This window comes from Nannobrachium achirus (assembly GCF_963921795.1).
Source record: "Nannobrachium achirus genome assembly, chromosome: 9".
Classification (NCBI taxonomy): domain Eukaryota; kingdom Metazoa; phylum Chordata; class Actinopteri; order Myctophiformes; family Myctophidae; genus Nannobrachium; species Nannobrachium achirus.
In genome coordinates this window covers 48,696,462-48,712,696 of record NC_137818.1, presented here as the reverse complement: position 1 = coordinate 48,712,696, position 16,235 = coordinate 48,696,462, and the positions used below count along the sequence as shown (strand labels likewise).

At 43.3% G+C, this 16,235-nt stretch overlaps 1 protein-coding gene across 2 annotated transcripts in view; it reads right to left on the bottom strand.

Annotated features, from left to right (window-relative positions):
* The window catches only part of agrn (agrin), a 295,737-nt gene that overhangs the window by 40,753 nt on the left and 238,749 nt on the right, over positions 1 to 16,235 (bottom strand). For both annotated transcript variants that reach the window (XM_080733225.1, XM_080733226.1), the window contains exons 25-26: positions 14,359 to 14,588; positions 4,442 to 4,576 (exon numbers count right to left, since the gene is read on the bottom strand). In XM_080733225.1, the coding sequence (XP_080589351.1) occupies positions 4,442 to 4,576; positions 14,359 to 14,588 (365 nt within the window). The remainder of the gene's footprint in view (positions 1 to 4,441; positions 4,577 to 14,358; positions 14,589 to 16,235) is intronic.

The window sequence follows — 16,235 nt, the reverse complement described above, 5'->3', positions numbered from 1 at the left end:
CACACACACACACACACACACACACACACACACACACACACACACACACACACACACACACACACACACGCGCGCGCGCGCGCGCACACACACACACACACACACACACACTCTGACACACACAGACACTTGTGCGCGTTTGTAGCCCGGAAAGCTTTCATTGGTAATTAGCCAGGATTAGCTGTGTGGAGTCAGGGTAGGGGAGGCAGACTGAGATGAAAAAGCTAATTAGCAATTGTGCAGAAGAGCGCTAATGACGCTAAGCAACACACACCAATGGAGGAGCGGATGTGAATGCAGGCAGCGTCCCGCCGAGAGAGAGCCTGGAAGAAGCTATAACGCTAACACATTCCTTCACTAGATAGATCATGTAAAATACACTAACTGCAACCAGGAGAGTCACAAGGGGGTGGGGGGGGGGGGGGGGGTACTGAGTTACTAGGGCCCAAGGTGGAGGGCCCTAATTATTTTATACTTTAGCCATTGAAAAACTACGAGCTTGTAGAATTATTTTTGAAAAATTGTGAAAATGTGTGCAAATCTTTGAATATATGTATTTCTACCACTTTTTGTGGTCACATGTTCAGATACTGGATTCTGATTGGCTTAAAACAGTGGTAAATCAGTCAACAACCTCATGGCCAACTCATCGCCCACTGTTGTGTTGCAGTTGTATAACTAAATAACCTTGCAAGTTACAACTGTGTTTTCTTTCATTTATATGGTAGAAGTGAAAGAAAAGCAATTTACCATTCGAGTGTCGTGGGTTGTTGGCTGATTTACCACCGTTTCAGGGTTGTTTGGCACCCGGCTTCGCCTCGTGCCACAACCCTGAAACAGTGGTAAATCAGCCAACAACCCATGACCCTCGAATGGTAAATGGCTTACTTTTTAAGCGAATATTTGTAACTAAATTTTGGGGGTCCTTCACATGAAAAAGTTTGGGCACACTGACATAGAAACATAGTTTTTTTCAAAAAACCTTAGAAGGATTTGAAATATTCAAAGACTAGCACAAATGTTCACAATTTTTCAAAATAGTTAAAGTACCCAGGGCCCAGAATTTGGTGCGACACCCCTGACTGCAACGCTTGAGACTGGGAGTTGGGCTGTGGTTAGCTTTCCATGGACTGGTAGTAATTTGGGGATCCAATCACTTAACTCCAATCACTTAACTCCCTGTGGTAACTTTTCCAGGGACCCCCTAGGGGGTCCTTGAAGGAGTTTCCGGGGGTTCTCAAGCTAAATGAGTTAATCACTTTATCCACTTTAACCATAGGCTATTCATACTTTGGGTATTCGCACTATTCGGAAATAATGAATTTACAGGGCTTTTAGATCGGCTATATTTGAAAAAGAAGTGACAAATCTAGAGAAATTGTGAAAAAATGTGCAATTATTTTGAAAAGAAAAATGTATCTGGTCCTTTCAGATGGGGGTCCACGGTCAAATACAATTGGGAGGTCACTGACTTGAACATGCTGAGGACCACTCAGGCTACATTGGTAGAGATGCTGAGGAAAGTAGGCTGTTCAATACTACCCAGGAGAAATGGTTTAATATTTTAATGTAGCAGGCAGCATGCTGGACTAGCAAGGGCCCAATGGAGACCGCACTGCAAAATATTGATTACACATTTGTCTAAATACTGTAAGTGCTTTTACCACTGACTGTATATTCCTCATCTATCCACTGTACATTGACTGCACATACAGTATTTACTGTACTGTGTATATGGTATATTCAGTGGCGTCAGCTTACCAAGCTAAGGTATGGCAACATGACTGGTGTCTTGCACGCGCGCCAAGACACCAGTCATGTTGCCATACCTTAGCAACAGGCACGATTACAGTACATGTTATTATTTTCCCTTGTAGCCAAGGTATGGCAGCTGCCATAGCTTGCCATACCCAATTGACGCCTCTGAGTATATTGGTCATGTGCAGTGCCTCTCTGCTACCCAATTTGTCCTCCACCCCCCCCCCCCCCCCCCCCCCCCCACCAGGAGACCTGGGATTTGAACCCAGGTCACCCGCAAGTAAAGACAAACATTGTATCCACTAGGCACTAGCCAAGGCTTTGGGTCTTCAGTCCAGAGGCTCTGAGCCACTCTGCTAAACAAACATTATAAATTATTAAGATCAAGTGTTTCACCTTTGGGATCTCAGCCCCCAGTCAACATGTATATATATATGCGTCATGGCTAGCGTCTTTATCACAGGGTCCTGTCTGGGCTGTCTCTCTCACTTCCTCATTAATCATGGCGGGCTAGGTGGACTGATGCGATTAGTCATGTCATCGATTTCATCGTTGGAGAGAGAGAGAGAGAGGGAGAGAGAGAGAGGGAAAGAAATAGCCCTCCGAGCAAGCCGAGAGGAGCTGGCTCGCCCGCCATTGATTTCGGTTCACCCCAATTTATTTTAATCACTGTGCTAACCGGGACTCGGGGCTTTGAAAGCAGGAGGCCGCTACTGCCTGATGTAGTGGAGTAGAAGTATTAAGCATTGAAAAATGGACATACTCAAGTAAAGTAAAAGACCACAAAATTGTTCTTAAAGGGATATTACACTTTCAAAAAACTTTTGGTCATTGTATGGTCTAATCAGGCTTGTATGAACACCCTGAACAGTTTTTAATTTGCTTCATTCAATATTTAGATATTTGATGTAAATGTTACCAGCTCCAACACGCCCAGGCCCTCTCCACATACACACCCATTGTAACTTCAAACTTCATTTTAACCATGATAGATTCATTAAAAACACACATTACGTGAGCAGACCGTGTTTTTTCAATAACTTTTTTCTTTTATTTTTAATAATTCTTTGGGAAAATGGAAAACATTAAATACAATAATATTTTATTGAAAATAAATGAAAAAAGTTATTGAAAAAACACGGTCTGCTCACGTATTAGGAGGGTATTATGAGTCACCAGAAAAAATAATGGGTGTTTTTAATGAATCTATCATGGTTAAAATGGAGTTTGAAGTTACAATGGGTGTGTATGTGGAGAGGGCCTGGGCGTGTTGGAGCTGGTAACATTTACATCAAATATCTAAATATTGAATGAAGCAAATTAAAAACTGTTCAGGGTGTTCATACAAGCCTGATTAGACCATACAATGACCAAAAGTTTTTTGAAAGTGTAATATCCCTTTAAGTACAGTACTTGAGTAAATGTACTCAGTTTAAGTAAAGCCTCTGCCAGCATGCCAGCTTTATTTATGTTACTGGTGGTGCTGCGCTCTTCAGAACCTGCGTGTGATAATATATTCTCTTTCATAGCATTTCAAATACAGACATATTTTCGCACTTCAGCCTGTATATTCCTGTAAACATCCAGAAGAACGCCAACGGAGAAAGTGGGGAGAACCTTTGCCAAAAGTGCTAATGATAAACTTCAAACGCGGATTCTGGCTCTGCTCTTTCTCTCCCCCAGCTGTGGCCCGGCGGTTGCACGCGGCGCTAAGTAGCAGCAAATGCGTTTGAACACAACACCTGTGGGCGGGGAGGGAGGGGAAGGCAGGGAAGGAGAGGACTGGCTGGCTGGCTGGCAGTGGCTCAGCTACCAGCGCTTACTCTGCTAACAAGCGCGGCCGAGTCGATGCGGCCCCGGTGGGGCCAATCATCAGTGCCGCGGGTTCCCGCGGGAGGTGGAGGCCCCCGTCTCTTTCTGCGTTTGATCTGCTTCTCTGATTCAGGATGGCTGGAAATGTCACGGGCGGCGCAGAAACAAAAGGAGCGGAGCGGGGAGACAATTGGGGGAAGTTGCCAGCATGCGGCGACTGTGGCGGCTGAAAACACTGATTCGATGCCGTCAGTTTAGCAGAAGATAAGGTATGGCACATAATGGCAGCAAGGTCACCTGGCAGTATTACTATCAATGGCCAGTAAACATTTCAACAACTCATTTCACAGGCTATAGCAAAGGCTAATAACGCAACTTTTTACCGAACAATGCATCCAGAGATGACTGCTCAGTGCTCCCTTTTAATTGTAATAAAAGTATTACAAGCATTTTTCGTTCTTTTAAAATCATTTATAACAATAATCACAGAGACATTTCATATACTAATGGTTTTAATTTAATTTAAATGAATAATCACTTATAATGAATTTATGTTATAATACAATTTCACAGGGAGCCAAGCTACGGCAGCTGCCATACCCAATCGAGACCCCTGCCCCGCACTGAGACATGCTGCTGGTGGAGAAGTGATTTACTGTACACTAAAAGGATACACAGACCTACGACGATTAGCCAGATCTAAGTGAACTCGGCGGGAGCCGGGGACTGATTTACGTAGAGGTTTTGGCTGCTGTGCCTGTGCGCTGCCTCGGGTCTTTCCGCAGCCAGACGCACATAGCATCAACAACAATTCGTTCTCCCCGGCACGCAAAATTACGGTGACAGCGATGGTCATTAGTTCTCTAATTACCTTTCTCGCAGTGCTTTCCCTCGCGTCCCATGGGGCACTCGCATTTGTAGCCCCCCTCCGGCAGCACCTGGCACTGGGAGGACGGATGGCACCTGCTGGGCTCACACGGGTCATGGGCGTCAGCGCACGTCGGGCCTAGACACACACACACGCGCACACACACGCAAAAAAGCAAATCAACCACATGAACAACGACCTCATATTTTACCCTTTTCCACACTTATTCGTATATCAGTGTTGTGCAAAAAAATTTAAGAATATATAAATTATAAAAAATTGCTTTTGCCATTTCATTTCAATTCAATTCAAAGGAGCTTTATTGGCATGAGAAAATATACATTTACATTGCCAAAGCAAGTGTCAAAATATAATTAAAAAAAAGTTGAAAATGGGGAACATATACAGTTGGAGGCGGTACAGCATTGTGTAAACAGAGCTATGTCACATACAGTATATATATATATATACAGGGTATGAAGCTTTTGGAACAAATAGCAGCATTTCTTTTTTTCGATGAACATTTTCATCTAGAAAAACATGCCCAAAATAGGGACGCCTGTGTCTGCCTGTGTGTTTTTAACCAAATATTTAACCAATGAAAAGTATTGATAAGAGGTTTTGGACATACAAGGTTTCCACCAGACAGCTCTTCTTTCATCCATGTGAGAGAACGGCAAAGGGTGCGGGGAGAGAGAGAAGGCTTAGAATCCCCCTGTTAATAGAGGTCATTCTGTAATAGGATTTGGAAATATTACTGCAACTGTACATGTCCAGATTAGACGGCGGAGAGAGCCGTCCCGCCACGCGACTGCCGTTTCTGGGCCAACGGCGACGGCGGGAGAGTTTACAGTGCGCTGGTCCACGGTCCTGAACTCTGCCCACCCACCCGTCAGGAGGATTCAGCCGTCATTACCTTAGCAGTGGGGAGGGTGCGTGTGGCAAAGGCGGGGTGGGGGCACGCTAATGAACCTCTCCCCGCTGAGTTCTGAGGGCTCTCCCTCGCTCTGGCTTGATCTCCTTCGGAGGCTGTCTTTCATCCGTGTCTCTCTCTCTCTCTCTCTCTCTCTCTCTCCCCTGCTCCGTTCCGAGTATCCTCTCCTCTCTTTGCGTTTGCTCCCGCTCTCCTAATCCCGACTCTTCGTGTCTTTATTTGCCCGGTGAAGCTCTTCTACTTTACCTTTTCTGTCTCTTCTTTGCACCCCACCCCAAAGCAACTGATCCAGGTCAGAATATTTTATAGCAACTGCCTTGTGGAATTTACTCTTTTGAAATGTTAATTTAAAGTCATACAGTGTTAACTTTTTCAATTAAACAAAAGTTACTTTTGATACTAGGCTGGACACCGGTCTACTTATACTACCGTGTATAATTTGTTACTATGAATGAATGAACGTTATTTATATAGTACCCTTCAGTTGCAGAGATACAAGATACACAATAAAAATACAAAGTACTACAGTACTACTATCACTTTACTAGTATGGACAACTGATTGTTTTGTTCTTTTGTTAGTTTTGCATTGTTTGGTACTGTATATCACACTCTCTCCCCCTATTGCACACTTGTCCGTCCTCTTGGTTTCCCATCATAGGGCTTGTTCTTAGGAGTTTTTTTCCCACCCGATTGAGGGTCCAAGGAGAGGGGGTGTTGTTTTGCTTCTTTTGTTAAACATAGGCCTGTAAAACCCCTTTGAGATTTGAGCAGTGATTAAGGGCCGTGCACATAAACTTGACTTTGAACCGTTAAGCAATCGTGTCCAGTCTGCCAGAATGACAGAATGATTGACTTAAGTGTTCCCCCAGTGGGGCTAGTCTCATTTTCACTATCAAGGCTGCTCCCTTGTCCCGTCCCTGGTGGCTTGTATGTAGAGCATACAGTCCATATTTCATCCAGTGTCATCATTAAAGCAGGCCGCTTTCTGTTCATGGCCATAGACCAGCGGTTCACAACCTTCCCGGATCAGGACCCACTTGAATATCTCAAAGAAGCCACTTAAGTGCTCAGATACAGTAGGTGGGCATTTTAAAGGGCCCCACCATGCTTTTCAAAATATATATTTTATATAAATATTGGTACATAATACCGTTTTATACAGGTTTTAGCCTTAACAACCACTCAGATATAGAAATGTCATGTTCTGCCCGTCTCTAATTCTAAGCCGTTTCATATGCAATACCAAATGCACTTTGTTGGCAAAGGTGTGCTGTCTTTGGACTAAAATTAGAACGATACAGAAAATATTAGAGAATCACGATGAGAACCATGTAGAGTCTCTGTATCGTTAAAATTTTAGTACCACATTAGCTCATGTTTCCACCTCATATAATACTCTCAATAGAATATAGCCTCCCAAAAAGTACCGCTCCCTTCTCGAGGGGGCCCAATAGGAAATGAGCCCCCTGTGACATAGCATGGGGACGATTTCAAAAGAGTACCGTTCAGACACGCCCATTCAGAAAATCACTGAAATGAAAGGCAAGGCTTAGAGTTAATGAATGGGTTTTTTGGGGGCTGGAAGAGACACTGGGAAGACCAAAAAAATGAAAAGTTTGAAATTCATGGTGGGGCATAGTACATAGTATACTTGAAGATCCTATTTAACTGTAACACGTTGGGCCACAGTGGGCCCCCGGTCCACAGGTTGGGAACCACTGATGTGGAGCATACACTACACAGTACATATTTCATCCAATGTCATCATAAAAGCACGCTGCTTGCTTTCTGTCCAAGGCCACTGACAGAAAAATGTTTCAGTCTCTGATTCTGCGTGTAAACACAATGGGCCTCATTCATCAATCTGGTCGTAAATAGGGTGTATTTTTTTCCTTAAATTTCATCTTAAATTTCAGTAAGTCCAAACGTCAGTCAAATTCATCAAGCAGTGTGTATATCCCATTTTGTGCTTATCCACAGGTGTATGTCATGATGAATTTGGACGTAAATTTAAGTGCAAAAACAAGGGTAAAAACGAGAGAGCAGCTTCCATAGTACTTACGGCAGGACCATATATGGTAGAGAGAGCATGACTAAGCACTTTCTGCTCTTCACACTATAGGCTACTAGAAATTAATCACAACTTAAACTTGGCTATACTGTTGAACTTAATTGTGTCTTGTCAAAAAAAAAAAAAAAAAAAAAAAAAAAGAGAGAGAGAGAAAAAAAAAAGAATAGGCTGCCTATTTTTTCTTCTCTATAGATCGGCACATTTACAAGGCTACGATTAGTCCTCAATCACAAAATAATAAACATGGGATGGATATTATAATCCTTTTCTACTGAACATTGCCAAAAAGATAATGTTGAAGGAATATACAGTATGAGCTGTGACACGCACTGCTTTCCAATATGGACCAGACCAGGTCGCGAGCTTTATTGATTATTTATCCTATGTATGTATGTATGTATATACTGAGGGGAAATTCTTTTTTTAAATTAATATTTCAACACTGTCCTGTAAAGCCACATGTATTCTTATCAGACCGAAGGTAAGAGTTATTTTGCTTTTGTGTGTAGCGTTATGTGTTGATGTGATCAATAGGCATACAGTAGCCTAGTCTATTATAAATTAAAGCCTAATCAGTGGAGGGTCGCGACGCCCCCCACCTTCTCGCCAGCAGAGGAACTTGAACTTGGACTTGCTGCATATAAAAACTTCAACTTGTCTCGTCAAAAAACAAAGGAAAAAAAGGAAAGAAAAACATATCGGCATCACATTGACAACATAGGATATGAATTAAAACTGTTCTGATCCCGCAGATTACAAAATGGATGCTGAACGTAATGCTCTAATGTCAGTGATGGGCAAGCTACTTGGAAAATGTAGTAAGCTAAGCTACAAGCTACTCTTGATGAAATATAGCTTAAGCTACAACGAAGCTACCCACAGAAAATGTAGCAAAGCAAGCTACAAGCTACACGGCAAAAGTAGCTAACTACAACAAAGCTATTTTTTTTTTTTTTTTTTAATCAACTTCATGATCAAGTGCAACTTTCCACCAAACAAATAGTCAGGCAAAAAATGCTCAGTTCAATTGATTATTATAAAACTGGAAAAAAGCCCTCATGTCTAGCTTTTTGTTTCATCCTTTCATTTACTTTTTTAAATTAAATGTGTACCTTTTCAGGCTGTGACCCCCCCAAAAAATCCTATTTGAATTTGGGACCCCACCCTGACAAGCAATTGGAATTAGGAGTTGAGGCATTACATTTAGTTTCACTCTGTTCCACCGATTTATTGTGAAAATAGCAGATCTACAAGCTCACAACACCTCGGAACACAAGGCGTTTCGAGCTTGTAGATCTGCCATTTTCACAAGTTGTGCCTCTTTCACTATATTGTCAAATTGGCCAATGTTTGACCAGTTTTTATAGTTGCTAACTTTTGGTATTTTATTTGTATTTTTTAGGTATTAAAAATGTCTAAAAGGTCCTTAAATTGCCACTTCACTGTCATTTAGCTGTGGACAAAAGAGTGCCCTGATCTGTGTGCTGTCGAAACAGCTGATAAGATGGATGGATAATCTTTATGCTGATAAACAGACAGACAGTCAAGTCAGTCAGTCAGTTACTTAGTAAGTATAGTAACATTCTCATTTGAATTGATTCATGTTATAGGCCTACAATTCATTTTGTACTGTAGTGCAGATAAATGGTGAGTTGAGTGTAACGTTCTACTATGACTACTTCGGACCAGTGGTGTAAAGTAAAGTAGATTTACTGTAGGCCTACTTACACTAAGTACAATTTTGAGGTATCTGTACTTTACTTGAGTATTTCAAGTTTTCAGTACTTTTACTTCTACTCACTACATCTCAAATCCAAATATTGTACTTTTACTCTACTACAATTATTTGAACACTTTAGTTACTAGTTACTTTACAGCTATGAAAGATTATATTGTAAAATATAGACTACATTATTCCACTTTAGCCCTATTTTATACCTTCCTTGGCTATTTTCAAACATTTAGTAGCCTACTTTTAGTTTTGGTACTTTAAGTAGACCTACATTTTGATGCCAATACTTTCATACTTTGACTCAAGTACATTTTGAATTCTGGACATTCGCTTGTAATGGGGTAGGCCTACATCTACAGCGAAGTATTGATACTTTTACTAAGTACAAATTGTGAGTACTTTTTCCATCTCTGCTTTAGACAGAACAGAACCTTTAGCACTAATTTAGCAGGTCACACAATGGATCAGACATGCATCCAGCCGATGGCTCATTCTTATGTTAATTCACGTCGTTGAGGCACGCTTTTTAAACGAGGTGCGAATGGTTGTTTTTGATCGATATGCGAGGTATGTCCAGTCCGAGTCCGACGTTCCTTGCACTCTATCATGCGGCGCGGTGTCCCCTTCACTGTTTCACCCGCATTTGGTTAAAGTTATAACGAGTGAAGTTCTAACATTGCAAACGTTGCAAACAACTTTAGTTTCACTGTGTATGTTTAGTTCCATATCCCTCCGTCTCTCCGTGTCTCTCTCTGTGTGCAGTGAGTGCACCGGTGCAGACACTGACAGACAGAGAGCAGTGACTTCTTGCTATTGGGGAGGAGCCATGGAACTAAAAGAAGGGTAGATCTTCAAGCGAACACCCTGCCGAGCCGAGACGCGTTGATAGCTTGTAGATCTGTCCTTTTTGCAAATGACACCGCTGTACTATGAAGTATAAAACGAGCTGTGATTCATGTGCACTGTGCACAGGCTGTACCATGGCTTTTCTCCTGGGATTTCTTCTTTTCTTTTTTGCGCACAACCTTTATTAGTAACGTGTAGCGTTTGGTGGACGCTACGTCACTACTGGTGTCTAAAAATAGCTCCGCTACGCTAAAAGCTATTTGGTTCAAAACGAGCGGCGCTACCGTGACGCTACTGAAAAATGTAGTTAAGCTATGTAGCGTCGCTACTTGTAGCTCGCTACTGCCCATCACTGTCTAATGTAGACTATAATAGAATAAAGTGGTTTACAAGGTTCAATCCATCACGGAATAATACACTAAAAAATTATGTGGAAATATCCACAAAGTGAAACACTGCTATTCTTCATCAGAGGTAAGAATATAGGCTAGTGGCAAATACAGTATAGGCCTAGGTAGTGCAGTGGGTCTCAACCAGTGGTCCAGGGACCACAGTGCTGTGCTGGGGGTTACAAGTGGTCTGGTGGTCTCCTGCTAAATGAAGGAGAGTTGGTAACCAAACAGACCCTTGGGCCTTTATAGATCCTTAACTCTTTAAAATGAAACCAAATGGACGAGTGCGGGCAGTCATCATGCGGTGCATGAGTGGTCCCCCATCGGCGGGTCCATTTGGTTACAAACTCAGTGACCGCTAATCCACGACTGAATATGTAATTGTTTGACAATTGACATATTCTTTTATTTTTTAAATACATGTGTTGGCACATGTTGGGCAGAATGGACTAATAAATATTTTATTTGATGTTTGGCACAATTTAAAATTGATTTTGCATGAAGAAAAAAGCATTCTAAATATGCACCGTGGGCTGATGGCTTATTTCCAGACCGAAAAAAGCATCCTAAATATAAGCAAAGATTTACACCATGGTCGGAGGTGGTGTATTTTCCATCGTATTTCCAGCACAAATCCAAGACCAAAATACAATGATGAATTTGACCCCCAACTTGAGAATCATCCTAAATGCCGGTAAGAACAAAATATGATCGTATTTTTGGTCTTAAGTGCTTGATGAATGAGGCCCAATGTTAACAAACATGAAACCCCAGATATATCAAAGTTTTTTTCTGCAAACCGAGCGTATTTTTTCCCAGCTCCCCGAGAAAGTTTTCTTTCTCTGGCTCTGCCTCACGTCTTGGCTGTGGACGTTTTCTGCAGTCAGTGAGGCACTGCGCCGCAGCGAAAGCAAAGAAGGTTTTCCACGCTTGGCTGGGTTCTAATGGTGGCTACACTCAACTACACTCTCTCCCGGAGTCGCTTATTAGCCGCAAGCTGGTGAACTGTGGAGGTGGAGGGAACGACAGGAGGTGTGTGTGTGTGTGGGGGGGGGTGAAGGCCAGTGCACTGAGCTTTGGTCTAAGCCTCTTTCATGTTTGCTGCAGCAAAGTTTAGTCTCTCCCAGTGTGGAACTGACTATACTGAAGGCTAAAACAGACCGGCTACGTATGGCACACATCAAAACAGACGCCCCCATTATTGCCTTTGTATAAACCCCGCACTGGCGGTGCTAGACGCGCGGCCTGTCCCAGGCAACTTGATGTCCCACACACTGTGTGCGTTCTCATGGTGTTCTCCCTGCAGCAAGCATAGGTGGCGTGACGCTTCCAGCTGGTGCTATGGACTATGTATTGAGTAAGCCATTTACCATGAGAGGGAGTGGGTTGTTGGCTGATTTACCACTGTTTCAGGGTTGTGGCACGAGGCGACCCTCGAATGGTAAATTGCTTTTCTACCACTTCTACCATATAAATGAAAGAAAACACAGTTGTAACTTGCAACACAACAGTGGGCGGGGTCCATGAGCCAACTCAAGGTTGTTGACTGATTTACCACTGTTTTAAGCCAATCAGAATCCAGTATCTGAACATGTGACCACAAAAAGTGGTAGAACTATGGATTTACTATGGATTGACGTGCGCTTCAGGTGGTGCAGGTGAAGTGAACTGGCCTTTAGTTTTGATCAAGGCGACAAGGTCTGTAGCATGCCAAAAAGGCCCATCTACAAACTTGTGGGCTTGCAGATAGAAACTGGGAGGTAATGGGTATTAGCAGTGGTGTGTTGGTTGCAGCACAGGACACCACAGCGTTAGGCCAGTAATTTGTACAGTGCACACGTATTGTATAGACTTGGTTGAATATACCGATTCAGATTAGATTCAAATCACATAACGTTTGCTTCTTACTTAAAGTTAACTTTGGAATCAATGTTGTATCTTGATCTCGAAATTGCTTTACATGCAGTGTTGGCAAGAAATTAGGCTCTCAACTCAGACTGAGCTTAACACAGCACTTGTCCTTAGATGACCTTTTGTCACTAATCACTGTACGGATAATGATAAATGATCTTCTCTAAAGACATAATCACAATCATAATCAAAAGTATTTATTTCAATTATCCTCAACAACACTGCCTCCTTATCTAGCTCCTTTTACTTCTAATTATTAAGTTTGGCACTCTGCTCGGATAACATTTTCTGTTCCTCTTGTTAACGCATTTCATCAGTTGAATATCTATAAAACCCATAGAAATACATTTTCACGCAGAATTCTATTTTCGCTATTTTTGAGAATGTATTTAAAGTAATTAAATACATTCTCAAAAATAGCGAAAATATACAAGCTCACAATGCGATGGAGATGTATCATGAGCTTGTATATTGGCAATTTGGATGTAACAGGGACGTGAAGAGAATGTTAGAGAGTCAGGGGCTGAAAATATAGAAAATAGTAGACCTCCTAGAGCTTGGAGGTTGGCTATTTTCGGTACTTGATATCACGTTAAACTAAGCATAATAAAGTCAATACTGGAGATGTGGCGTAACGTCATGGATTTCTACACAGAGAGGGCAATTCTTTCAACATAAGATGCTGCATTCAAGTTCAGGAGAGTTTGGACAAGGTAATTCTTTTGAATGCTGCCTTCAGGGATGGCATCACCATAGTGAAAACTGCATTCATGGTCTGGAGAGGGCACTTTTTACAGACGGGTCAAAGGGCAGGGCCTCTCGCCCCATTAGATGTCTATGTGTGCACGTGCCTGGGATGTAAGGTTTGTCCCCGACAGCCATGCGGGCAGCAGAAAGAAAGATTTTTTGAAAAACCCATATTTCTATGTCAGCAATCTGGCCAGCCATCGTCAAAGAAAGGGTCCTTTTCACTTAAATGGAGCTCAGTTGGTCTGTTCTTGAGAGACTACCATGTCAGTGGTTCTCAAACTTTTTTCATGTGAAGGACCCCCAAAATGATATGTATTTGGCCACGGACCCCCATCTCAAAATATCTAGTTCCAGGGACCCCCCAGAAGCAAAATTTGAGTTACAAACGCTCGCTTTAAAAAAATACACATATTCAAAGATTTGCACACATTTTCACGACTTTTTCCAAAAATAGCAGATCTACAAGCTCGCAGCGCGGCACTCGGTGTTGTATATCTGCTATTTTTCACCGGTTAAAGCATTCAATAATTCTAGGCCTGAGAGTGGGCAATCACACGCCAAATTAGCGGTTGTTCAACACGCACTAACATCTATACTATAATTTTGCGAATGTCTGTCTGAGTGAGTGAGTGAGTGTCTGTCTGTATGAAACAGCGTTTCTCCTCGGTGGCTGGAGCAATTGATCTGAAATCGCATCACCATCAGCATATGAACACACCTGACATAACTGTGAAGCCCGTTTGTCACTTTCACAAATCGTATGCTGTATAATAGCATTTTTATGGTGTATCTATATCTATTTAGCCTACAGTACCTTTTGTGACCACACATGTTAAGGGAGGGGCGCTGTTGTTCAGGCCATGCACAATCACACACAAACCCACACACACACACACACACACACACACACGGGGGGGAGTGTGGTGTGTGCAGGCGGGCAGGCGGGCGGGCGGGCGGGGGGGGGGGTTCTGGCCCTGTTACAGATGTTGTCCAAAATCATGCAGATCGGTACACAGTATCTCTGTAGCCGTTAAATGGAACGGGTATTTCTTACATTGATGCTCCTACATATTAGCATGCAAGCACCAGTTAAAGTTACTTTCCATCCCTCATATACTGAGTGCACAGTGCACATCCCATAATCCACACACTGCACATCATTTCGGAGCTCATATCTTTGAACGGGTAAGGGCTAGTTGCATAAACTGTACAGTATACATACACGTCTGTCCTGGTTGTCATGTCGAACAGCCACGCGGGGCAGCAGGAGGTAAAAACTCACCCCAGAAGCTGCTGGTACACTTGCAGTGGAACATCTCGGCCTCCTTCACCTGGCAGGTGGCTCCGTTCTTGCAGGGGTTGGGCATGCAGGGGTTGTTGCCGCACTCGCCCACGCCGCTGCCGAACAGCACGTCTCCCTGGCTCTCCTGCAGGTTGTAGAGGCGGTTGTTGACGTCCAGCAGACGGATGCAGCCCACCAGGCCCGTCCCCACCGAGGTCCTCTCCTTCACGCTGGACGGGAGACACAATCGGCCCATTAGGAGTCCGGTAGGAGATAAATCCATAGATAGATAGATACCTTTATTATCCCAAGGGGGAAATTCAGTTGTCCAGTAGTAGCACAGCAGTATACAGTTATTTACAAAGTTACAGAGACGTAAGAAAAAATAGATAAGAGGGAAAGAAACAAGAGAACAAAAAAAAAAGAGCAGTACAGTACCAATAAAGAGAAGGTGCATCAATAGAGGGGGCGAATAATATATAAGTATATATACATAAAGTGTCTTGCAAAAAAAGACCATAGCAGTCAATGCTAGTTAGTGCAAACAAGTATCTCACTGTCATTGTTAAACAAAGCAAAAATACTCAGAAACTACCAACACAAACTAATAGTGCAAAGTCAAAAAAAATCAGTGCGAAAAAAGAAGAAACTAGGAAGCGTGTCACCGCAAGACGCACATGAGCACTCTTCCTGGACGGTCCTTTTGGGTCAAAGTCAATACAGCAATAGTTCCTTAGAGGTCAATGTCAATACAGCAAAGGTTCCGTCAGTCTAAGTTAGGAAGGGAGACCTTTTCAAGCGTCCGTTATGTGTCTCGTTGTACAGCTTAAGGGCAGCCGGTACAAAAGATTTTCCTAATCTCTCACATCTCCGTCCTGGGTAGGTAAAGCGGTCGTTTCCTCTCTTACTCCAGTAACTGGTGATCTCTAGATGGAGGGGGTGGGAGGAGTTCTCCAAGATGGAATCCAGCTTCCTCGCTGTGCGCACACTGGTTACTTCCTCCACCCCCTGCAGAGAGGACCCGACGACAGAGCCTGCTTTCTTCACCAGTCTGTTTAGGTTAAACGTGTCACCTGCTCTGTTGTTGCCACCCCAACATGTTATACCAAAAAAGAGGACACTTGCCATGACAGACTGATAGAACATCTGTAGCATCCTATTGCACACCCCAAACGATCTCAGTCTTCTCAGGAGGAACAGCCTGCTTTTCCCCTTGCTGTGAATCGCCTGTGCATTGTCCGACCAGTCCAGTGAACTATTCAGGTGTACTCCGAGGAATTTGTAGTTATCCACAAGCTCAACCACCTCACCGTTAATGGTGCTTGGCACCGGGGGGACTCTCTTGGAGGTGCGGAAGTCCACCACCATCTCCTTGGTCTTGCTTGCGTTGAGCCTGAGATGGTTAGCCTCGCTCCATTGCACAAAGTCCCTAACCACACCATCGTGCTCAGCCGTGTTGTCACCCGAGATCTTGCTGACCACCACGGTATCATCTGAGAACTTCTGCAGATGACAGGTCTTGGAATTGAAGAGGAAGTCCGATGTATAGAGAGTGAACAGGAAGGGTGAGAGCACAGTTCCTTGCGGGGCCCCCGTGTTGCTCACCAGCACATCAGACCGACAGCTCTGCAGTCTCACAGACTGTGGCCTTTCTGAAAGGTAGTCTGTGATCCATGCCACAAAGCCCTTGTCCACTCCCATCAGCGTAAGCTTCTCCGCAAGCAGAGACGGTTGGATAGTGTTGAAAGCACTGGAGAAGTCAAAAAACATAATTCTGACTGTGCTGCCCAGATCTTCCAGATGGGTGAGAGCCTTATGGAGCATGAAGGTGATGGCGTCGTCAACCCCAATATCAGCCTGGTAGGCAAACTGAAGGG